Source organism: Urocampus carinirostris, chromosome 3 (assembly GCF_059441175.1).
Source record: "Urocampus carinirostris isolate Australia breed hairy pipefish chromosome 3, RoL_Ucar_1.0, whole genome shotgun sequence".
Classification (NCBI taxonomy): domain Eukaryota; kingdom Metazoa; phylum Chordata; class Actinopteri; order Syngnathiformes; family Syngnathidae; genus Urocampus; species Urocampus carinirostris.
In genome coordinates this window covers 54494871-54518948 of record NC_142351.1, presented here as the reverse complement: position 1 = coordinate 54518948, position 24078 = coordinate 54494871, and the positions used below count along the sequence as shown (strand labels likewise).

The 24078-nt window shown below is 39.6% G+C and overlaps 2 protein-coding genes across 13 annotated transcripts in view; both read left to right on the top strand.

Annotated features, from left to right (window-relative positions):
- The first annotated feature begins 1517 nt into the window (after nucleotides 1-1517).
- Nucleotides 1518-18112, top strand: acadl (acyl-CoA dehydrogenase long chain). Its single transcript, XM_088332562.1, has 10 exons — nucleotides 1518-1717; nucleotides 6507-6824; nucleotides 8661-8825; nucleotides 10328-10394; nucleotides 13268-13432; nucleotides 15597-15698; nucleotides 15769-15882; nucleotides 15941-16068; nucleotides 16139-16225; nucleotides 17631-18112. The coding sequence occupies exons 1-10, from the start codon at nucleotides 1629-1631 to the stop codon at nucleotides 17722-17724; spliced, it is 1329 nt and encodes a 442-aa protein (XP_088188688.1). The 5' UTR covers nucleotides 1518-1628; the 3' UTR covers nucleotides 17725-18112.
- Nucleotides 18113-20567: 2455 nt separating this feature from the next.
- Nucleotides 20568-24078, top strand: part of LOC148370158 (microtubule-associated protein tau-like) — a 46426-nt gene continuing 42915 nt past the window's right edge. For 7 of the 12 annotated variants that reach the window (XM_088332550.1, XM_088332544.1, XM_088332542.1 and 4 more), the window contains exon 1: nucleotides 20568-20700. The gene's annotated coding sequence lies outside the window, so the exon portion shown is untranslated. Of the gene's footprint in view, nucleotides 20701-20991; nucleotides 21142-24078 lie in introns of those variants that run through there. The other 5 variants (XM_088332552.1, XM_088332551.1, XM_088332547.1 and 2 more) reach the window with 2 other exon arrangements.

The following is a 24078-nucleotide window of genomic DNA, read 5'->3' as shown; positions in this document are numbered from 1 at the left end:
ATACAAAATGCAAAGTACGTTGCCTGACAAAGATCCTTTAATGTGTCACAAAAACAAAGAACGTAAAACCATCGCCACAAAGTTCATTTTTCAACAAAATGTAAAGTCACAAGTGATGCAATATGTGTTGTAGGATGGAATTCTCAATTTGTTTGAAAAATATCGTTTTTTCACAGTAATTTGAAATCTGTTATCGGTTTGGTTTGAACAATTTTATTGACACTATTAACGGCAAATAAACAATGTGAGGTTTGAACAATTTTTCTCGACAATTTTAACAGCAATTAAGCATATTCACAATTTTGTTATATCTGACATACTGTCACACAGTCTTGCCAATCAATGGCGAAAAACAACGGCGACCAGATGATGAAGGTGCTTTATCTGAGTCAGATCAGTAGGCTCTTGCTACTGGTAACCATGGAAACCAGTGTATTTGTGTCATGTTGGGGAGCAAACCCCCACCCAGAAAAAAAGTCCTGGAAAGGGAATCGGTGCCACAGGGAGTGGTACCCCAACGACACTGTGGGTCAGGGGTCTCAAACTCGCGGCCCCCTAGGATGATAGTTTGAAGCTCCCGCCTTAATATGAAAGTTATAAGGACAGTGTGTATTATTTTCCCACTGGATGTTGCCATGTGCTGTGGTGCCACCGAAAACGGGTGCTCGAAGCACAACGGACGAAGACAAAATGCAGACGCAAAGTGACCAAAACACACGATAATGCTTTTGAAAAGAAGAAAAAGAAAAAAAGAAAAGCGAAATACAGGAAGAAAGGAAGGACAAAAAAGTCAAGTTATATTTATTTGTATAGCCCTTAATCACAAAGTGTCTCAAAGGGCTGCACAGATCAAAGACTATTGCAAACTCCAGATTATTATGACGCCATCCCCTGATCTAAAACCTACATGAGGGCAAATAATACACAGATATTTTCAACATAAAATATAGGTTATTCATATGCTATAGAATAGTACTGTGTTATAAATGAAAACGTGACGAAAAGTAAAACGCAAGAAAAGGGAAGAGAAAATGGAAAAAATAAAAAACAGAAAAATTAAAAACAGAAAAACGAGAGAACATTTCACTTTTTTTGTCTTATTATTTTTCTATTTCCTTTTTTTCCTTACTTTTTTCCAGTTTCCATTTTTGGCTTTATTTTCCCTGACTTTTCTTTTTATTCTTGTTTTCTGTTTTTGACCATTTTTCATATTACTTCTTCCCTATTCTGTATTTCTCCCCAAAAAAAACTTCTTTTTTTTGGGGTGGGGGATGTGCCGGGGGACAAAGACCAGGTAAAAATTGGAAGTAAAATGGTGCTTTTTGCTGCTTTCACTCTTCATGATTTGTAGTCTTCCTCGAACTGGTTTTTGGTTGCACTCCACATTACAGCGACATCTGGTGGATAAATACAAAACACTGCCCCTTTAAAAACAGCGGGGTGTCTTTATCAATGCTGGGTTTTTTTTTGAAAACCCCCATTTCGCCCGACCTTACCAGTTCTTAGCTTCAGCACTCTCCAACTGAATTGATTTTGAGACCCTGGACCGTGAACTAAGACAGAGTGATCACCTTGACCTACGATACGATCTTACGTTGTTTTCACTGGTTGAGTGTCTCGCCGTGAAGATGTTTGCACGAAGTCTCCTCCAAGTTTTTCTCTGCGATTTGAAACAAATTCCGCGGTCCGGTCCGATTTTGCGGTCGCTTGCAGCAAGGTAAACGATGAGCGAATCTACTTTTATGAATCCAATGCATTGGACGAGGCTCCACATCTAAGGCAAAGGTCAATTCATGACACAGATTATATAGCGCGTTCAATTGTATATGTTGTTGTTTGGAACCTGGTAAACGTTTTTTTTTCTTTTCTGACGTATTTGTTTTCACGACAACCTTTACACACTTTTTACGCAAGACTTTTTTATAGTCACTAAAACGATTTCATTATTATGGGTTGATTTATTCGTTCCGTTTTTCATTCAAGACTCAAACAAAACGGCCCAGCGATATGTAGGAATACTGTAACAAAATCAAATCGAGTGTCGATATTGAAAGAATACACGGAAACTAGCTTAACCTCCAAGAAGTGCAAAAATTCCAGCAGCTCAAATGACAAATTTGATTTAACGATTTCATATAAATGTTACCCCTGAGTTATTAAAACGTGTCGAGGGGCTTTTTAAATGGGCCTGCCAAACGAAAATGGTCAAAATATAATGACAATATGCATGCAATAGTAAATACTGTACTACTAAAAAAATGATTTCCGGTCTTAACTTCGTCCCCACTACTACTACAGAAATACTACCAAACTTAATATCAAACTTACGGTAATGCTAAAAACCGTGACCAAATATATTATTTTGTCCTTATTCTGGTACAAAAATACTATTACAGTCGTTCTGTGGTAGTATTACATAACTATTATAACAGAAATACTACAAAAATACAACTAAAGTTCATTCATTCATTCATTATCTACACCGCTTATCCTCAGTAGGGCCACGGGGGTGCTGGAGCCCATACCACCTATCTTCAGGCAGTGGGCAGGGAACACCCTGAGCTGATTGCCAGCCAGTAGCAGGGTACACAGAGAAAGGCAACTCACTCGCTCATTCACACCTAGGGACAATTTGGACCGGGAGGAAACCCACTGAAGCACAGGGAGAACATGCAAACTCCTCACAGGAAGGTTCGATCTCATGACCTCAGAAATGTGGCGCACATGTGCTAACCACTGCAGTGCTGTGCTGCCTTACAACTGAAGTAATATTTAAAAATACTAGTCAAGTCAAGTCATGTTTATTTTTATAGCTCTCAATCACAAAGAGTCTCAAAGGGCTGCACAGACCACAGATTATTGCAAACCACACAACCATACTATGACACCATCCCCTGATGTAAAACCTATATGAGGGCAAGGAAAAACTCAAAAACCTCAACATGAGGAAAATGAAGAAACCTTGAGAAGGGACTGCACATGAGGTAATCCCCCTTCCAGGATGACCAGGCTAAAATGGATGTTGCAATAGCAAATGATAAACGGCTATTGTCAACATAAAATATAGGTTACTCATATGCCATAGAATAGAAATGTGTTTTAAGCTTAGATTTAAACATTTCCACTGAGGTTGCAGATCGAATCTCAGGGGGAAGAGCATTCCACAGCACCGGGCCCGAATGGGATCACGAGTACACCAGAGTTTTCAGAGCGAAGGCTCCAGACCTGAACATAGGGGGAAATCATATCTGAAAGATATGAGGGAGCGAGTCTATGCCTGATTTTGTATACTACCAACAGAACCTTAAAATCACATCTTAAGCTAACAGGGAGCTTTCTTGTCTTAGTTAAAAGCCTCACTGCAGCATTTTGTACTAGCATTGTACAATAATTTAGATTCCACAATCATCAAATAAAATAAGAAATAAACAAAACACGCGAAACAACTATTTCATATGTATATCTCGGCTAAAATTTGGACAAGGATAAAATAATTGAATGGTCTTCATTTTCGTTGATAACAACGCGGTGGACATTGTTTAAAGCGAGATGTAATAAATACATTTAATTAGATACGTAAGAGACAAATGATATTTCAAAAAAGTGGAAGGATAAATAGATAACAAGGTCTGTACTAAGACACATGTTATATTTCTTAACAGTATGTTTGCTTTTAAACAGATTGGTTGTGAAACGTTCACAATTAAAACCACATAATACATTAAGTCCTCGTTTTAACCAGTATTTTTGAGATTCAGTTTTGTAATATTGCTCTAGTTGTATATTTGTAGTACTGTTTTATATATGTAGCCTTTTTCATAGTATTACTGTAGTTCTATTTTTGTAGTATTTGTCGTGTTTTGTTGTATTTACCCTCGTAGGTTTTTGGTATTATATCCAGTTTTTTGTAGGACTACTGTAGTACAATATGGGGTCGATTCTTCAAATAAGTGATAATACACGGAAACAAGTTTTATATTTTTATTTTAAGCTCCTTTCTCGTGAGTTTGAAATCAGTATTTTTTACCAACATTTTTAATCATAGTTAAGCATTTCCTGTCCTTAATTAAGGAAAGGAGTTTTTAAATGCCATAATTTTGGGGTTTGGGGTGCTTGAGTACCCCCCAAAATGGGCTGGTTACGCCCATGTTTAGAGGTAAAGCCCCCCAAATTCTATTTTCTCTGCTTATTCTATCCAAACTCAGCAGCAGAAATTTCGGAAACTGACCAATGCGCATGCAAAACCTACGCTAATTTACATTGTTTTGTTCATATTGACCGGAGAATTGTGTTGAATTCAATTGTTTTTACTTCAAGCTACAGTATATATTATTCAGCCCCTTTATGAGGATTAAAAAAAAAACTTCATTAAATAATACTGATTTTAATAATGGGCAAAAACACATGAACATGAATTATATGTTCATTCATTTTTTAGAATACTTGTAGGTCAATAAATAAATCTTTATTTGACCTACAGTGCTGTGAAAAACTATTTGCCCCCTTCCTGATTTCTGTGTTTTTGCATATTTATCATCCATAATGTTTTCATATCATAAAACCAATTGTAATGTCATACAGAGACAACGCAAGAAAATATTTAATGCAGTTTTGAAATATTGATTGCATTTTTTTAGGCACCCAAAAGACAATCGAAACATATCTGGTCCTATGTAGAAAAAGTAGATGCCCCCCGAACTTAATAGGGAGTTGGGCCACCTTTGTCAGCGATAACAGAAAGCAAACATATACCACAATTTGTAATGAGTACTTCTCGACGCTGAGAAGGAATTTTGGCCAACTCTTCTTTGCAAAAATGCTTCAAATCTGCCATAATGGAGAATTTCCTAGCATTAACTGACTCTTTAGGGTCACACCACAGCATCTCAATTGGATTTAAACCCAGACTTTGACTTGGCCACCACAGAAACTTCTTGGTTTTTTTTACCATTCAAAGTTGGACTAGCTGGTCTGTTTCGGGTCATTGTCCTGCTGTCCTCCAGGAGCATTTGGGTTTGATTGAATTAACCAGAATTCTTTATTCCGTAAACCACAGCAAGTTGTCCTGGTCCTGAGGCAGCAAAGCAGCCCTATACCGTCATACTGCCGCCTCGATGCTTTACTTTTGGCATCATGTTCTTTTCGTCAAACTCTGTGCCATTTTTACGCCAGATGACATGAACAATATCCATAAATTTCAATTTTTTACTCATCGCAAAATGTTTCACCAAATGATCAAAAAGATGCTTTTTTTGGCAACTGCGGATGACTCTTTGTGTGTGTGTGTTTTTTTTTTTTTTTAATGACAGCAGTGTTTTTGCCTAGGAACTGTCCAATGGACGCTATTTGTGGCCAGTGTCTTTCTTATAGTTGAGTCATGAACACAAACCTTAACTGAGGCCAGCAAGCCTTTGATGTTTTTCGAGGTTCCTTTTTAACCTCCTGGATGAGCCGTCGTCACATTCTTGGATTAATCTTTGGTAGTTGGCCACTCCTGGGAAGGTTTGCCACTATTCCCAGTTTTCTCCATTTGTAAATGATGGCTTCCACAGTGGTTCGTTGGAGCCCTACAGCCTTAGAATGGGCTATGTGACTTTTTACAGATTGATAGATTTCAATCACTTTTTTCTAATTTCTTCTGCAATTCCTTTGGATTGTGGCATGTCTATTTTTTTCTCGAGATTTTTTAGCCTACTTTACTTTGTCTAACAGATTAAATGGAAGTTATTTCTTGATTCAACACAAGTGGTGTCAATACATTTTAAAAATGGCCTGTGGAAATGAACTCAACTTTCCCAAAACTGTGGACAGTCGCGGTTTCTTTTTGATTAAACTAGTTGGGACAATTACTTTTTCACATAGGGCCAGATAGGGTTTTATTATATTTGTGCCTTGATAAAAGAAATCTTTATTTCAAAACTTCATATTGTATTTCTTTGTGTTGTCTCTGTGTGAATTTAAAATGAGCTTTCTGCTACTAAATATTTGCGAGTGATAAATATGCAAAAAACAAAGAATTCAGGAAGCGAGCAAAGACTTTTTGAGACAGCACTGTAACATGAGACTGACCTAGGGGGAACTGATATCTTGCCGCTACAGGTACCCAAAAAGATGAAAAGGACTGGAAAGAAAATGAGAAATGAAATGGTGAACCTTGGTCACTGTGAGTTTCCATAGTTATCTTTGTGCTTTTTAGCACTGGTTTTTGGTTGCACTGCACTAAACAGCTGCATTGAGTGATCAAAAAATACATGTTGTCCCTTAAAGTTAGGCAAAAACGTTAAATATGTATTTTAAATTTTTAAAAAAGGATTTAAAGCCGATAAAATCGTCAAGCTTGACAGGTACTTCACTTGAATGCGTGCGGGAGAAAATAGCTCCCTTTTTTTAATGATCATTCTTTGCAAAAAATGAAGGAAAACCACGCAATCATTTTGTATTGTATATCAAACAGGATAAAGTCGTGAAACATTCAAACTTGATTTTAAAATACTGTATTTTCACAGATTGCAGCACACTGAACCCCGTGAGGTCCATCATGCGGGCGTCTCCTCACGACCAGAAACATCGAAAGCAAAGACCTTAATGGACATCGGGACTCGTCGGATTTTCAACAAGGACCACGATCTCTTCAGGCAAAGCGTGCGTCGGTTTTACCAAGAGGAGGTGGTGCCCTATCACAAGGAGTGGGAAAAAGCGGGGCAGGTGAGTCGGGAAGTGTGGGAAAAGGCTGGAGAGCAAGGCCTGCTGGGAGTTCTGACACCAGAGGAATGTGGCGGCATTGGCGGGGACGTTCTTTCGGCAGCTGTCACCTGGGAGGAACAGTAAGAATAAAAGTATTGACATCTATTTACAGTGCTGTGACAAAGTATTTGCCCCCTTACTGATTTCAGTTATTTTTCTATATTTATTACATAGGTTTTACAAGATCAAGGCAATTTTAATATCACACAGAGACAACCCAAGGAAATACAATTTGCAGTTTTGAAATGTTGATTCAGTTTTTAAAGGCACAAAAAAAATCCAAACCTATCTGGCTTGATGTGAATCTAATAGCGAGTTGGCCCACCATTGACAGCAATAACAGAAATCAAAGGTTTACGATAATTTGTCTTTCACAACGCTGCGGATGAACTTTGGCTCACCCTTATTTGCAAAACCTTTTCAAATCCGCCATTTTGAATGGTTTTCTAACATGAACTGCCCATTTAAGAACACACCGCAGTATTTTAATTGAATTAATATCTGGATTTTTGGCTTGGCCAGGCCAGAACCTTAATTTTGTTTTGAGTTATTCAGAGGTGGACTTTCTGGTGGTATTCTGATCGTTGTCCTGCTGCATGATAATAATAATAATAATAATTTCCTTTGTATTGTCATGATCCAATAACATTTGAGTTTGAGGACACTAACTGAAGGCTTGACATTCTCATTCAGGATGTTCTGGTAAACAACAGAATTCATTATTTCATCAACCATAGCAAGTTGTCTTGGTCCTAAGGCAGCAAAGCACCCCCAGACCACCACACTGCCACCACAATGCTTTACTGTTGGCATCATGTTCTTTCTGTCAAACTGGTTGACAAAAGTGGCAAAAAGCACTGCTGTCACAAACGGACACAGTCGTCTCACATTTGCCAAAAAGTGTCTTGATTATCTTCAATTCTTTTAGAGAAACATTCTGACTCATGAGTCACAAATTAAACTTTTTGGAAGGTGTCCAGCCCATTGCATTTGGCGTAAATATGGCACAGCGTCTGACAAAAATAAACATGATGCCAACAATAAAGCAATGGTGGTGGCAGTGTGATGGTCTGGGTGTCCGCTTCTTTGGCGCCAACTGTCTCAGACTCTGATTGGCTCCCTGTCACTATTTAAACCCATGTCTATCTGTCACCTGTTGTCAGTCCATCTGCGAACCTCAGTGTACTCTAGGCAAGCTTTTTCGACCCTGACTCACTCCTGTTCTTGCTCCCGTCTGGTCCCCGGCTTCGACCCGTTTTTTGATCCTGACCACGTCTACTCTCCTCTTCTGGCTTTCGACTCATTGCTGATCCCGACCACGTATTTTGCTCTCCTGTCCCGGCTACTGACCCATTTTTTCCGTTCCCGACACCGCCTTCGCTCGCCACGCAAGTCCCACTTGCGCGTTCAGAGCGACCTGCTTCCCGCGACCAGCGATCACCAGATCGTGGGTGCAATCCTTTCCCTTCTCCCCAATAAAACTGAGAGAAGCGTAACGCAAGTTGGTCCTGTCTCCGTTCTGGTCTTGACACTGGAGCTGCTTTGCTGCCTCAGGACCAGTACAACTTGCTATGATTAACGGAATATTGAATACTGGTGTTTACTGCAAAATCCTGTAGGAATCTGCCCTTAAACTTAAGCGCTCTTGGATCATAAAGCTGGACAACGATCTGAAACACACCAGCAATTCCACCTCTGAATGGTTAAAAAAAACAATATATATATAGATCTATATGTATATATGTAGATGTATATATATATATATATATATATATATATATATATATATATATATATATATATTTATTTATTTATTTATTTATATATGTATGTCATGAAAACACATGTATTATGAAGCGGGGAAATACTTTTTCACAGCACTGTCCTCATTTGCTTTCAATGTTTCCACTCCACAGGATGTACTCGAACTGTACAGGACCAGGTTTCGCACTTCACGCCGACATTGTCATGCCCTACATCATCAACTATGGGTCTAAGGAGCAGATCGAACGTTTCATTCCCAACATGGTTGCTGGAAAATACATCTGTGCTGTCGCAATGACCGAGCCAGGAGCGGGCAGGTCAGTTGTTTTGAAGATTTGATGTTGTAATTGTTCTCTTTGGCTACAAAGGGAGATCACACAATTAATGCCCCCTTTTAACATACTATAAATTCCCGGCTAAAGGTCGCATGCTCAAATTAAAGAAAATAATTCAATTTTATCCCTGTACAAGCCACCCCCGATTAACAGCCATAAAAGTGAACTAATTCACGACCATTTCTTACATCTTAAGCCCGGCACGCACCTAGCCCCAAATGCGTGAGGAATTCGTCGTCTGCGCCTTTGGCTGTAGAACACAAATGGCGCTGTGTCCTAGCACACCTGACGCAACTTTCAGTTGCATTGTTTTCCATTCAAGATGTCGATTACAAAGGCGAGCATATATTTACAATTATGCCGAAATAAAACACCATTGAGGGGTGCTTTGTGTAAAATGTGAGCCCTATATTTCTAGAGCACAGCACCAGGGAAACTGAACTGTGGATAATAGTGCCATAATGCAACACAGACTTGGATGTTGACTTTGTGTTGTCTTTGGTGGTACTAGTCCAAATTGCATTCACTTTTAATTGTTCCTTGAGGATTAAAGGAAACTTCAGCGACCTGACATTGACGCCAATAATATGAAAACATTTGTAAAGTTTTTGATAGATAACTTCCACTGCTGTTCAGTTCAGATGTATAAATTGAGGACTTGATTTCTGAGTGAAAAAGTTGAAATATTGTGAGTACATTTTAGATATTCAAACTTGTACTGTTACACCTCTAGTTTTGCTCCTGTTATGTTTATGGATATTGTTTGCAAAACATGGACTCATTTTTTGGAATAGCATCATAAATGTTTCTAGACCTCACAGCTGAGTTTTGTATATAGAGCGTATGTGTTGTGGAAAAAAGCAGCTTGCCATTTTCCTCGGTACCGCCACAAAAGAAAAGATGACATCAAGTCAAGTCATGTTTATTTGTATAACTCTTAATCAAATCAAGTCTCAAAGGGCGGCACAGACTACAGACCACTGTTACACAACGTCATCAACATGAAATAAAGGTAAAAACAGAATGTCCAATTGACAGCTTCCTGAGGTCAACATTATTCATAAGCAAATTAATATAAGTGTTTTAAGCTTAAATTTAAACACTTACACTGAGTTTGAAGATCGAATGTCAGCGGGGCTTGAATGGATTACGCTCTCGATCACTAGTAGACGAGCGTTTTCCGAGCAAAGGTTCGGAGCAGGAACATAAGGGGAACTTAAATCTGAAAGATGTAAGGATAAAGATTTGAGTCCATGCAAACGTTTGTATAATACCAACGGAAAAACTCAAATCATTTCAACCATTAGTTTTTGAAAGGTTTTGAGAAAGTCATGCACCTATTAAGCCGCACTGTATCCAAAGCTGCAGTGTTTAAAGTGTACCAAAAAAGCAGCGCCTTGTAGTCCGCTAATTACAGTGCTGTGACTTAAAACAACATGGACTGCTTGTAAATGATTTTGAAATGTTTTTCATGACCTTTACAGTGACCTTCAAGGTGTACGAACTTACGCCAAGCGTGATGGCAGCGATTGGATCCTGAATGGAAACAAGGTCAGAATCCCTCTATAAGTGGTAAAGCCCAAGTGCTGGGGAAAACTTTTCATCCCTGCTCACAGCAATAGGGGATATGGGGATAACAGATTAAGATTGCAGCCGCAAAAGTGCAACTCATTGGAAATACAGTAACGGTAAAAAAGAGCCCCCAGGCCTGACAACAGTGCGGCCTGCCGGCAATCTCTCGCAGCAGTAGTCAAGCGGGGATAATGGATTGCAGGCTTACAGTTATTGTTCCTTTAGGGCGGAAAGGGAGGGGAATAGCTGCTACGCATGAAATAATTTTTTGCCCTCTTTGCTACCCATTCTCCGCAATAATCAACTGGGGATAATGAATCACGGACAAAACAGTGCAGTTCATTTTAGACACGCCACAACTGCAAGCTTCAATGGCCCAAACCCCCTCCAAAAGTGCTCTGCAGCCTTCTGCTTTGAACAATAGATTACATGGGATACTGGACTGCAGCCGCATGAGTACAGATAAATTCAGGTGAAAAGAACAGGAAAAAGAGTCGCCATGCATCACAAAAATTTGCTCTCTTGGCCTCCTCTCACCTAAGGATACTGAATTACAGCCAAAACAGTGCAGTTGATTTTAGGTGGGCCACAAATGGTTGCCTCGGGGGCACAAATAGAAAAAAAATGCACTATGCCAGTCCCTGCTCTCAGCAATAGTCAACCAGCAATAATGGATTGCGGCCGGACAAGTGCAGTTCACCTCACGGTGGAAAGAATGCAAAAAGATATATGACAAAAATCTGCTATGCTGATCCAGCTTGCAGCAATATACGATTGGGGATAATGCCGGGCTAAATACTTTGCAACCTATGATGCACTGTAGTTAAGTTCAAAGCGCAACAAAGCAATGTATAACAGTATTTCCACTCAATCTTTAAAAAAATGTTTGGTAATTGTGGTAAATAAGGATGTAGGATCTGGGAGGGAGCAAAAATATCTTCTTTTTTTTAAACAACAGTGATGAAATTGAAAAATGCTAAATTAAATGCTCAATTTCAGAGGAACAAAACCATGAATTTACATAATTTTGTAACGCAATATTTTGCAGACAGGACTACTCAATACATTCCTAATAATGTTAATTTTTCATTTTGTTTTACAAATTCTAATACTAACTTGCTTCTAATATAGTACCACTAGTTGGAATAAATAAATAATGTGCAGATTTGAACCCTCTATACACAAGAGTTGATAACTTGTATCATTCTTGAAGAAAAGTGAAATGTGGCTTTTTCCGTAATACAGAAAAACATTTTTAAAACAATGTGTCTTAGGCAGCCCATCCAACATGAAATATTAGTTCGGTCTCAAAATCCAAACGTTTTTATATATTTTATAAAGGACAGCCATTTTGCTGCATGTGGTCTAAGAAAAAAAAAAGAAAAAGAAAAAAGAACTGTGACATCACTTTAATTTAAAATGGCTGTCCTCTCTAAAAATAGGTGGATCTGGCCTCTTCGCCCATATTCTAAAAATGTTTCATGATTAGGCTTCATGTGACAAGTATTATTAAAAATATATTCAGGCTGACCTCCCTAATAATATAGAGCAGTGTTTTTCAAAATTGTCGTACTTAAATAAGGTTAAAACAAATCTTTAAAAAAATGTTCTTTTTTTTCAGGAAGAGGTGAAAAGTATTAAGTCCAACAATAACCTAGTTTGTTTATACTGTTTACCTATCCCCTACCTGAGTTGACATGTCATGTTGTTTTACACCGTATCTTAACGACCGTAAGGCGAACTGTACTAAAAGGTACAGTCTCATTTATGTGTGCCATTATTATATTTAGCTTATAAGCATACTAACTGTCACATACGCATATACACATACTTATACTCGTTCTTGTACACACTTTTAAATACTGGCACATACGGAATTTGTTCTCAAATAGGGTGTAGGTTTGGTTTTGGCATTGATGGGGACATTGGCATTTTTTGATTGATCAAATAATAGTGATGGAACCAACCAGGGACACGTCTCCTCCGTCTTCGCCAAAACTACACCCGTGTTCTCAAATATATACAGTGAAAAAATATTTTGCCCCTTCCTGTTTTTTGCATATTTATCGCTCACAAAGGTTTCAGAACATAGAACCAATTTTAATATCACACAAAGACAACCCAGGCAAATACAAAATGTACTTTTGAAATGTTAATTCCATTTATTAAGGCTTAAGCGAACCACTGTCAGAGCCATTATCCACAAAGAGGCAAAACTGGGAACTGTGGCAAACCTTCCCAGAAGTGATTGACAGACAACAATTACTTCAAGAGTGGGATGAGGGCTCATGGAGGAGGGCTAAAAAAAGGAACCTAAAAAACCATCCAAGCAATTACTGGCCCTGCTGGCCTCAGTTAAGATAGATAGATAGATAGATAGATATACTTTGTTCATCCCCTAAGAAGTCTTTACTATAAAAAAAGACACATGCCAAAAATGGCATCCATGGTAGAGTTCCCAGGTGAAAACCTCTGCTGCCAGAAAGAACAAAAAAGTAAGACAACCTACATTTGCCAAAAAGCATCTGGATTATTTTGAAGACTTTTAGAGAAACACTCTGTGGACTGATGAGTCAAAAATTGAACTTACATTTTGCTTAAAAATGGAACAACATTTGAAAAAACAACATGATGCAAACATTGAAGTATTGTGGTGGCAGTGTGAATGTATGGGGCTGCTTTGCTTTCTCAGAACCTAGACAACTTGCTGTGGTTGACGGAATAATGAATTCTAGTGTTTTCCCAGAAGATCCTGAAGGAGAAAGTTCCGCCATTAGTTTTTGTCCTGAAGTTTCCAGACATGGAAAGGGATCTACAGGGATCAAATGGATGAATTCTGAGCTTCTCCGCAGGTGTTCATCACCAACGGCTGGATGGCCGACGTGGTGGTTGTGGTGGCGGTGACGGACCGTGAAGCCAAAACGGCGGCACATGGCATCAGTCTCTTCCTGGTGGAGAACGGCATGAGCGGCTTCCACAAGGGACGCAAGTTGGACAAGATCGGCCTTAAGGCGCAGGTATTCAAGATCAGTGTTTTCCGGGTTACTGGGAAAAAAATTAGTTACGATTGCTAGTTAGTTCATTTAAAAAGTTATTCAGTTACCCTGACACCGTAAAGTGGCATGTAACTCTAAGAGTTACTATCTTGTTACAAATGACCGTATATGTTATTAGGGGGCTGTGCATTTCACACCTAGGCCTTCAGTAATGAAGTCTGAATCAATCCAACCCTCAATAACTATTTCATGGCTATACAACATTTACTGCAGCTACAGTTGTGATAGATATAAAAAAGAACACATGAATAAAAAACATCTTTAATAAGCAATATTATTTAGGAATATAGCCAAATTTTTTTATGTGTGCGCAAAATCCATCCTCCTTTCTCTCCTCAAGAAGATCTGTTGTACGGATTATTCGTTTGTTTCAGTTTCATCAAGTTCTTTTCTATCGCCGTCGAAGCTTATGCTAAAAGTCGAGCCTGTCCTTTCATATTTCTGGCATAGGTTTTTTTCAATTTCGAAGCAGTGGACATAGGGATATATTTCTTCACATTTTCGTTGTGATGCTTCAATTACCGCTCCCTAGCCAATAAAAGTTTGTGTAACCCAGACCTGGGCACTCCGGTCCTGGAGGGCCATACGTCCTGCCAGATTTTGAAGTTTGCTCTTCTTTAACTCAGGTGATACAAATTATAACCTCGTTAGCAAGCTAGCAAGTGCTCGTTAACGATACTGGTGATTGGAATCACCTGTATTGGATCAGAGAAACCTCAAAAATCATGCAGAACATACGGCCCTCCAGGACCGGAGTGCCCAGGTCTGGTGTAACCGCTGACGTTTCCCTAGGGCAGCTGGAAGGGCCCGCAGAACTCATTGTGAAGGCCTCTGGTTAGATTTCTGACACAGGGTACAACTAATGGCTGAAATGTGATTGGTTACATGCTAACATATGCTAGCACACATTTGGAACCACCAGGGGAAAAGCAATCAAAGGAAGCCAGCGGAGAACGCTTTGTAGGCCCTTATGGCCCATCACTGATTATATACTCATCTAGATACCGACCCTGTAAAAATACTTTAAAAAAGCCACATAGTAAACTTAATGGAAAAAATGTGTACACCAACCTGTGGAAGAAGTAAACCCCTAATATTTCTTGGCTTGAGCAATGCTGAGAGCTTGCAAGCGAACACTTAGCCGAGACACTCCAAATCAATTTTGTATGGGCTTCAAACCGCTCGAAGATCTCCTTCTCCATTTTTGGGTACTGTCCAAAACAGTTTTTTTTTGCGCACACTGTATTGCAAAAATATTTTTACAAATAAAAAGACCAAAAGGTAGCACATGTTTACCGTAAATTCTGTGTTCATGTTTGCCCCATTAATACTTTTTTTTTGTTCCTGTTTAAGTCACGCCCCCCTGCCCACGCGCTGCCTACCATTCGTTACTGGTGACACACGATTAAATATGCGCATAAAAGCTGACTCCCTGATTTCAGTTTGTTTTTTTTGTTTTTTTGAGTTGTAAATTCGGCTTCAATGCGAGTATATACTGTTTGAAGAATCTCTACATGAGGAGAAATTCACTGTTTTTGTACTCTGTGCTTGAGACTGCCCTACGACAACTGCATTCAGTTGTACTTTTCGAGAAATAAAGACACAGACGCTGCCTTACTTACGAACAAGATATGTTCCAGGCGATCTTCAGTAAGTTGAATTTGTAAGTTGATTCAGTGATATATTTGGGATGTTCAAGGTCTATATAAGTATGTTTAAGGCTTGTGTAAGTAACCTGTATTGTTTTGTACTAAAAAAATAAACATTTCATAAAATAATATGTTCTATAAAGATTAATAAAGTTAAGTTGAACTTACTTTTGGGAGATGAGCTTCAAGAGTTAGGCGACTTCCTCCTCTGTGGTAGAAGGTGGGCGAAAAAAAGCGATCCAACCATTTTCTCAACCGCACAAATATATTTGAAGCAAGAGGAGTCAACAATCAGGAGACACTTTAGTCAGGATCTGCATTTATGAAGCACCAAGTAGTAACAACGGTAGAGTTACAGAATTCTATCAATGATGTGTTAGAGTACTTGTTTCGAAGAAAAGCAATTTTGTTTCTTTGTAACCCATTATTCCAAACACTGTTCAAAACTGACACGGCCCCGCTCGTCTATTCCAAAGGACACTGCTGAGCTTTTTTTCGAGGATGTACGACTTCCGGCGGGGGCGCTGTTGGGCCAACTCAACAAGGGTTTCTACTATCTCATGAACGAGCTGCCACAGGTAAAAATTGACTTAAAATTAGTGTGCTTTTTGTCGTTTTAGCACCTCCTGCAACAGGATCTCTTTTCAGGAACGTTTAGTGATCGCCGACATGGCAATCGCCAGCTGCGAGTTCATGTTTGAGGAGACCAGGAACTACGTGCTGCAGAGGAAAGCCTTTGGAAAGACCATCGCCCACCTACAGGTGCGTACGGCGTGCCGCCTCCCGCTTCGGCAGCAGCTCAAGCAATTCCGTTTGGTAGACCGTGCAGCACAAGCTAGCCGAGCTTAAGACGGAAATCTGTGTGGGCCGAGCGTTCCTCGACAACTGCCTGCAGCTCCACTTGGAGAAACGGCTGGACCCGTCCACGGCTTCCATGGCCAAGTACTGGTGAGGACGGATTTTCATCCTCTAGCGTGCTAACCGTAACGATATTGTTTTTGACATTTTCTTTTTTCAGGGCGTCCGATTTGCAGAATAAAGTGGCCACGCAGTGCCTGCAGCTTCATGGTGGCTGGGGCTACATGTTGGAGTATCCCATTGCCAAGTAAGCACCCGCTTCAGTCTTAAAGGGACAGTGTGTATTATTTAGCACCCAAACATCATTCATTCATACAATATTGATTTAAATAATGAGAAAAAGGGATGACATTTTATATACACATGCATTTTGGTCGTATACCCGAGGTTGACAAATTGATGTTAGGTAGAACGTTTCAGTCACTTTCAGTCTGTTGTTTGTATTCTTTCTTTGGCATTTAAGCAATTGTTTACGGTTACACTCAATGCTAAAGTGACTAATTGGGAAGTACGAGAGTTTTCCAAAGGGGCTGTCTCATGTCAAGGTTGAGTTTGAGCTGGTTGGACAAGAAAAATAATTTAAACATGTTTCTGTCCCTTGTACCATCTAACTTTGTTGTGCATTAATTCTCAAGTCAGTTATTTGGGCACATACAGCACAACAGATGAGGTGCAACATTTACAGTCATCGTGTCAAAACAACAACCTGCTTCCAAACGCCCAAAATACCAAGGATATTGTGGTGGATTTTATAAAAGAAACCTATCAGACATCAGCCTCTCACTGTTGGCAATGAGTAGGTGGAGAGGGTCATAAGTTTTACATTTCCCCGGGTAACAGTGACAGAAGACCTGTCCTGTGTTTGCCATATTGCTTCAAAACAAAAGCACAACAGGGCTCTGCTGGGAAGTTTCTACAACTGTGCCATCAGCAGTGTGCTGACGTACGGATGCTTAGTGTGGTTCTCCAGGCAGGCGCTAAAGCGGGTGGCGAAATCTGCCGGGGGAATTATGGGAACATCTCTCCCTGAGATCAGCACCACCTACACCACTTGATGTCTGAGAAGAGTCCACAACATCCTGTGGGACTATCCTTTCACCACTTCTTCTTACTGCTGCCCTCTGGAGGGAGATACCAGTCAATTCAGGCCAGAACATCTTACATCAGCGGCCAAGAGTCCATATCCACAGGCTGTAAAGCTATTGAATTCACTCCCTTCTCTCTCTTTGCCCAAAAAAACACTCAGGATCAGGATCAATCACACCCACCATCTGACTATAACTGAACTGGCCGCAGTCCTGCAGTATGAAATCATTACTCACCACTTTTTCCATCATTCTTCCCAAGTAAATGATTTTGACTGTCAGACACAATTGCACTTCAAGATTGACTATTGAGTTTTTATGGTGCCATGTCTGCACTTTTAATATTTGTATTGGGTTATTTATGGGTATTGGGTTTTTATCAATATTTATTCTAGATATTTATTCTGTGGATCTTTGCATTTTCTTTTTACTGTGAATGAATGACTGGATGTTTCGTTGCTCTTTGACAATGACAATAAATATTCTGAATCTGAACTTTTTAATTTAAATGTCATCACAGAACTGTGGTAGGAAACGTTTCTGAATCATCTCTCTGTGTTGTCACAGGGCGTTTGTGGATTCCCGTGTTCAGCCAATCTACGGAGGAACCAACGAGATTATGAAAGAGCTTATCGCGAGGACCATCGTCAGCCAGAAATGAAACATGCCGCCACGCGATTAAGGACTCTTGGTGCTGCTGCTCGTGTTTCTTTTAAAAGCATAAGAACAATGTCCATCCTGATAATTTTCTGTTGCCTGGCATGCTTAATCAATTTACCCACTGGTCCGCAAAGTGTTCTTTACAGTTGTTTTCCATCATTGAAAATCTATGAAAAAATTCTGCTGTGAATGTAGTTATAATAATAGTAATAGTGAATTGATGTATTTTATTTCTGTTTTAATAAAATACAATAGAATTTCTGTGACTCAAATTAATTGAAACATGAGTGCTTGATCAAATGTGACTCCATTTTAAATGCTGTGACAAAATCATATGTAAGCCTTCAGAATTTCTTCGGAATTTAAGAAATAAATTCATACAACCTTCATTATTTTGTTATCGCCAACATTTCTGATGTGTTTTGGGATACCTGTGTTGATACCTGCTGAAGAAACTTCTCATTGGTCTCATCAGACCACAGGACATGGTTTCGATTAGCTCTGTTTTGAGGTCTCTTTGTCTTTAAACTGTTATATGACTCCTTTGTGCATCATCTTAAAGGGACAGTGTGTATTATTTAGCATTTTCTTCTGGTAAAAAAAAAAAAAAACTTCACCCGATATCAAATCGATATTGTTTTAAATGATATGTAAAAAAACATGAATAACCATGTAAACATGCATTTTTAAAGTACTCAAAAGACATTTGTTTTTATTTGACACAACATGAGCCTCACCTAGAGAGGGCTGACATAATTATCCACCACCTTGTGGCTATGGTTACCCGAAAACTAAAAACTTTATCAAAAGCTTCGGGAAAAAAATTTGAAGAAAAGGGGGGCAGTTTGGTCACTTTCATTTTCCATAGTTTGTATTTGTCCTTGTACTCTTTATCACTTCTTTTTGGTTGCACATCACAATACATGGACATCTAGTCTGCAAATAATAAACACTGTCCATTAGAGTAGAACGCTTCCTTCAAGGAGGAAAGCTGTGCAGACCAATTAATACTGTCATTGCAAAGCTTAGAATAAAGTGGAAGAGTGAGACAGATAATCTAGATTTCATGAAGCGTAGTCGTGAGCGCCCTAGCTTCTCTCAGCTTCTCTGGCTTCTAATTCTTTCCTTGCACTCACCCAAAAAGTGAATACTGTATACTGACGCTTAAAAACGGTAGTAATTGGGCGCCTTGGGCAACCGTGACAGAAACGACAGATTAGTATAGAAGATGAGACCTAGATGTTTGACTAAGTCACTTTGGGTGATATTAAATTCTTTAAGGTACAGAGTAGTATTTGGCAACAAGTAACAACAATTAGCTGGACCAAATTCAACATCTCGGTCTTTTCTGGGTCAAGGCGCAAAAAAAATAAGTGGCATCCATCTTTGTATCCTAGTAAGACAAGTCTCCACATTTCCACAACTTAACAGAGCGGTTGCCTCCAGTGGCAGATACAGTTGAGTGTCATCTGCATACCAATGAAAACTAATATTATGCTTGTGGATAATATTACGAAGCGGAGGCATATAAATACTAAGAACCAGGTGGGCAATAACAGAGTCCTCTGGAACGCCACAGGTGACATCAAAATGTTCAGAAGTGAGAATGCCGGGGTTAGGGGTTAACACGTTGCGCCCTGTTTGAGATGTAGGACCTTAAGACATACCTGTCGTTGCAAACGAAGCGAGCGGTTTGATGCTACTGTGCACATGCGTCTGCCGCCTGGGGATTTCCCATCATGCATCACTCTGATCACATGTAAACAAAGCGAAAGCAGAGCAGTAGGCCTACATTACAACATAGTTTTTAATTTTCTTTGGATATAATCATCAAGTCGCACTGTCCGAACCTGAATTAAAACGCCGTAAGTCATTCTGATCTGAAAACAACAGGCGGGTTGAGTAAATTTGAAACTTGAAATACATGTGGTCTTAAAAACGTCGGATTTCATGTGGTAGTTGTGTAGTGAAAGGAAGTCCGTCTCTTTTTAGAGAACCGTCTTTTTGGGCTCAACTCAATAAAGAGAGCCGGCTCTCAAACGGCTCACTTGCTTTGATGCATTATATTACGAATCATTATGTTGTATAAAGAAGTTAAGAAAAAAAGGAAGTATAAAAGGAGAAAATGAGTTTTGAGTCAAGATATTTTGTTAAGTTTCAAAAAGCGGTAAATTCTTTTTAAATCGGTAGACATTTTTCATGGAAGAAAAGCGCTAGTCTATCGCGTAAAGGGTTAGTAATGATGAGAATGTGACCTCCTTAGTAAAACATGCATTGAAATGATCCACGTTTGATATTGAAAACTGAAGAAAAAAATATCTTTAAAAAAAATCATATGAAAGTGTTAGCCCCTTTTCGGTAATCAGTAGCCAAGATTAACTACCGGTAATCTGTTCCAAAACTTCAGTGACTTCTGGTGTTCTGCACAGACGTGCAATTTGCAATTCGTATCACTAGGTGGCAGTAGAAGAATGGCTGAGAAAACTCAAAACCTTTTATTACGACATTAAAATCACTTTTATGTGCTGTCGAGGAAAAAATATCCGAATCGCGCCCAAAAATAAATTAGATTTGAAAAAGAAGTGTTAAATACGTTTCATTGCCGTATATGAATCTGCCCAGGGTAATCTACCCTGAGCCAAAGCCACACCCTGATGCTTCAGACGTCAAATTGCACCTGCCAAGTAATTTGGTGTTTACATACGCGTTTTGTGAAAGCTCACTTTGTTCAGATTGACATATAAAATGAATCCATTCATCGTTATTTGTCGCTTTTGCCCCCCTTTTCGCGCCTCCAGCCCCAAGGCCTTTTTTTCAATTACTTTGCACTAGCACTGCTGCAATTACGGTAGCGCTTCTTTGCCAGTGGGCGTGGTCAGAGGGCCAAACAACAGCGCTCATTGTCGGCTGCAGTTGTCCTCCCGCTGTCTGATTTTCTTAATTCTGCTTTTGCCACCCTTGCTACTCCAACGTGCAGGTAGGAAACTTTTCTATCTGTTTCAAAATGCAGATTAGTGTAATCTGTGTAAAAGTTGTGCGAATTGAAATAAATGTGAGAAAAAATAAATAAGGATAATACTGGTGGCGCCGCTTTCCACTAATCCCGTGTGTGCAACATGTGCAACGAGACGATTTGTGAATTGGTTCACACAGTCTTTGCAATGAATTGATGATGTCATTTTGATGATTTTTCTTTTGGATGAGTGCGTTGCTTGCTGAATGCCGGTGCGCTTTTTGCGCAGTCGCATAAGCCTGCAGCCGGCCGGCGTCTTTTGTTCTGGTCCACGCCTGCTAGGTGCTGAAACCGGGGTGTCTTCCAGATATCTTTGAAGAAAATTAAGAAAATAACAACGTGCATGAATTAAACTTCATTTTAAAGCCTTCTGTTAATTTTTGAGACGTGGGTGGATTGGATTCCGTGAGTATAGCTGTCCTGTCGTATTTAATTGTTACTGCAGACTAACCTCGCCTTTCTAGTATCTGAGTGAAGATAAATCCTACCGAATTATGTTTCATATTTGGAGTATTTGAATCATCGAATGGAAATCAGTTTTGAGGATGGATTTTTATATTTGAAATACAGTACAATGAATTATAAAGGTCAAAATGGGCATGTCTTTCCCTTTTCACACTCTTAGTGAGGAGAGACGGCCTGCTTGAATAGAAAACATTCCATTTATAAAAGAAATAACCCAGGACCCCAAACGTCTGTAGGTTCACATTCCTCAAAAAACAGTGAAAGGCTCATTCCCATGCACCGGATGTTGTACTTGTACAGCAGCTGGCGTGCAGATATTTATTGCAAGGTTCATGTCAGGGTCATCTATACAACTGAGAACAGATGACATACTGTTGCATTGTCCTGTAAACCTGTCATGGAAAGCGACATATATCCATCTCTGTTTGTTTGACATGATATTTGAAATGAGGGTCATCCTGAAAGATTGCAAGTTGTCAGGTTCTTTTCGGTTCAAGGCACGCCCTAAGAAGATTGTCTAGGCGCTTGCAAGGTAATGGGAATAGCATCGGTCATGTCTTTTCTTGCTGCAAGAAAAATTGAATTGAGTTTGGACTTGAAAGCATCAACAGACATACTCCAAACACACATTGGTGTTTTTTTTGTTATTGAAACATGAACATGAAGTACAGCTCATGTAAGCAATCAGTAAAACAAGTTGAGAAGTGCAATTCATGTGAACTAGCCAATTGGCACAGAGTTTGGAATAACCCTTCCATTTATGGCTCCATTCTAAAGGGAACAACTGGAATTGAAAAACAGGTGAGCATTGTCAAACGTACAGTATTTCTTTCGATCAGATTATCTCTGATGCTGAAGAGGCCGGATATGGCCCGTAGACCTTGACTTTGGCATATGTGCTTTAGATATTAGAGACATTAGAGCGCAACCAGAAACGTAGTTATCATTTTTAATGAATATTTTGTTTATTTCTTTCGGAGGGTTGGATTTCATAAGAAATGGAATTACTTGATTTCAATTCTGTATTGAGAAAGCTTTACTTAAAATGATTGAAAAAAAAAAAAGTGAGGGCCCTGCATCTTGGCCACAATTGGTCAGCAAAAAAAAAAATTGCCAGACATGTGCAGACAGTTTTACTGTAAAAAAATGGTAAAAAAAAATGGTATTCTAAAAACGAAAATTGTTACACTGGTGTCCATCAAAATGTTTTTTTTCAATGAATATTTTTTGATGGCAAACCAACATTGACAAAGTGGCAAACCGCCCTTGGTAAATTGTTTGTCCAACGGTGTTTGAGAGCTCAGAATGCTTCCTGCAGGTTGTCTTCTCAATGCTTTTCACTCTACAGGTGTCTAATGGGAGTTGGCAGGGGCGATTCTTTCCATGATTAGGGCTGGAAGAAGGCCCTAATCCACTTGGCTTACGTCACAAGAATGCAACCTACTGACCTGCATATGGCACTCTCGATGCTCAAGTTGGAACCCCTCCCATATTTTATAAACCAAATTATGTTTATAAAATGCTACCAAGAGTGTGAAAAGTATGCACAACGAAGACGCTTTGAGGGGATGGCTTTATTTGGCTTACGAAAATATATTGCGTCAGGTTACAGCTTCCCATCTGCCGGGCAGATGTGCTTCTAACAGCTGTAAGGAAGACCATCTTGTCTAAGAATGTTCAAGTTTTTCTTTTTCTCTATTAGACTTTTCATCAGAAGTCCAATTGTGGCAGGAATGTTCTCATCATGGTTGTGGGACACCCGTGAGCTGGCGCATTACGGGCCGGCTCGGGGCGGCCATTCAAACCAGCCCTGACAGCCAGTGTCACATTCCATTGCTCATGGACTATGCCCCTCAATAGAGAGGACACTCATCCAGGGCATTCTCAGATATTGGCATCTATTAATCTGTGCAGGGGGACCAATTAGGGGTGTCATTTATGTCCCAAAAAAAAAGATCCGGTTCAGACTGACTGCAAGATCCGCTTACTGAATAACTTCTGTCTGGAAGCTTTAAGAGCTTTGTCTCATTGGCCTTAAGCTAATTTATATGGCATTTACCGTTAGGTTTTAGCAATATGCCGATATCAGATCATTAAGGATCACAAGAAGTCAAAAAGTTGAAACACTCAAGATATCATCTCAATTTTATTTTCTACCTGTTTTCAGCTTGGATTCTGCTCTTGTTGTAGTTGTGTGCAGACCCTTCCTTCTCAACCCATTCCCTCAGCACCACCAGCATGAGCCAGGCTGGCAATGCTAACTTACTGAGCTGTGGGAGCAGTGCAAACTGAGCTAGCAACTGTTGTAAATCAACTTTTTCTTTCTCAGCATGTTCATTGGTGACAACAAAGGAGGTTATCAAAATAAATGCTGGAGATGATCAGCAAAGGTTTTATTTGCAAAGTACTCATCTCATTAGCTGGACCACTTATCCTCAGTAGGGTCGCGGGGGTGCTGGAGCCCATCCCAGCAATCATCGGACAGTGGGCAGGGGACACCCTGAACTGGCTGCCAGCCAATCGCAGGGCACACAGGGACAGACAACTCACTCATTCACACGCAAGCACGGGAAGAACATACAAACTCCACACAGGAAGTCCGGTAGCTGGATTTGAACCCACACAGGAGGTTCCCAAGACCTTAGAGCAGTGCCGCTCACGCGCTAACCACTGCGCCGGCGTGCTTCCCTGAGATACGGATAACGGCTCTAATTCACAAGAGTGCAGTACGGATATGATAACACTAAAGGCCACTTCTGGCGACAAAATAAAGCAATACTGAAACAATTGAAAAGATGTATAATCATGACTGAATAAATTAAGTTATATATTACGAGTAAATAGATAGAGATTATGAAGATGTCACAAATGCGGGAA

Coding starts and splice junctions, on each gene's coding strand:
- acadl (XM_088332562.1), top strand. CDS start 1,629: ATGTTTGCACGAAGTCTCCTCCAAGTTTTTCTCTGCGATTTGAAACAA. Junction 15,699..15,768: donor TCATGAACGAGCTGCCACAG/GTAAAAATTGAC, acceptor ATCTCTTTTCAG/GAACGTTTAGTGATCGCCGA. Junction 16,226..17,630: donor TTGGAGTATCCCATTGCCAA/GTAAGCACCCGC, acceptor GTGTTGTCACAG/GGCGTTTGTGGATTCCCGTG.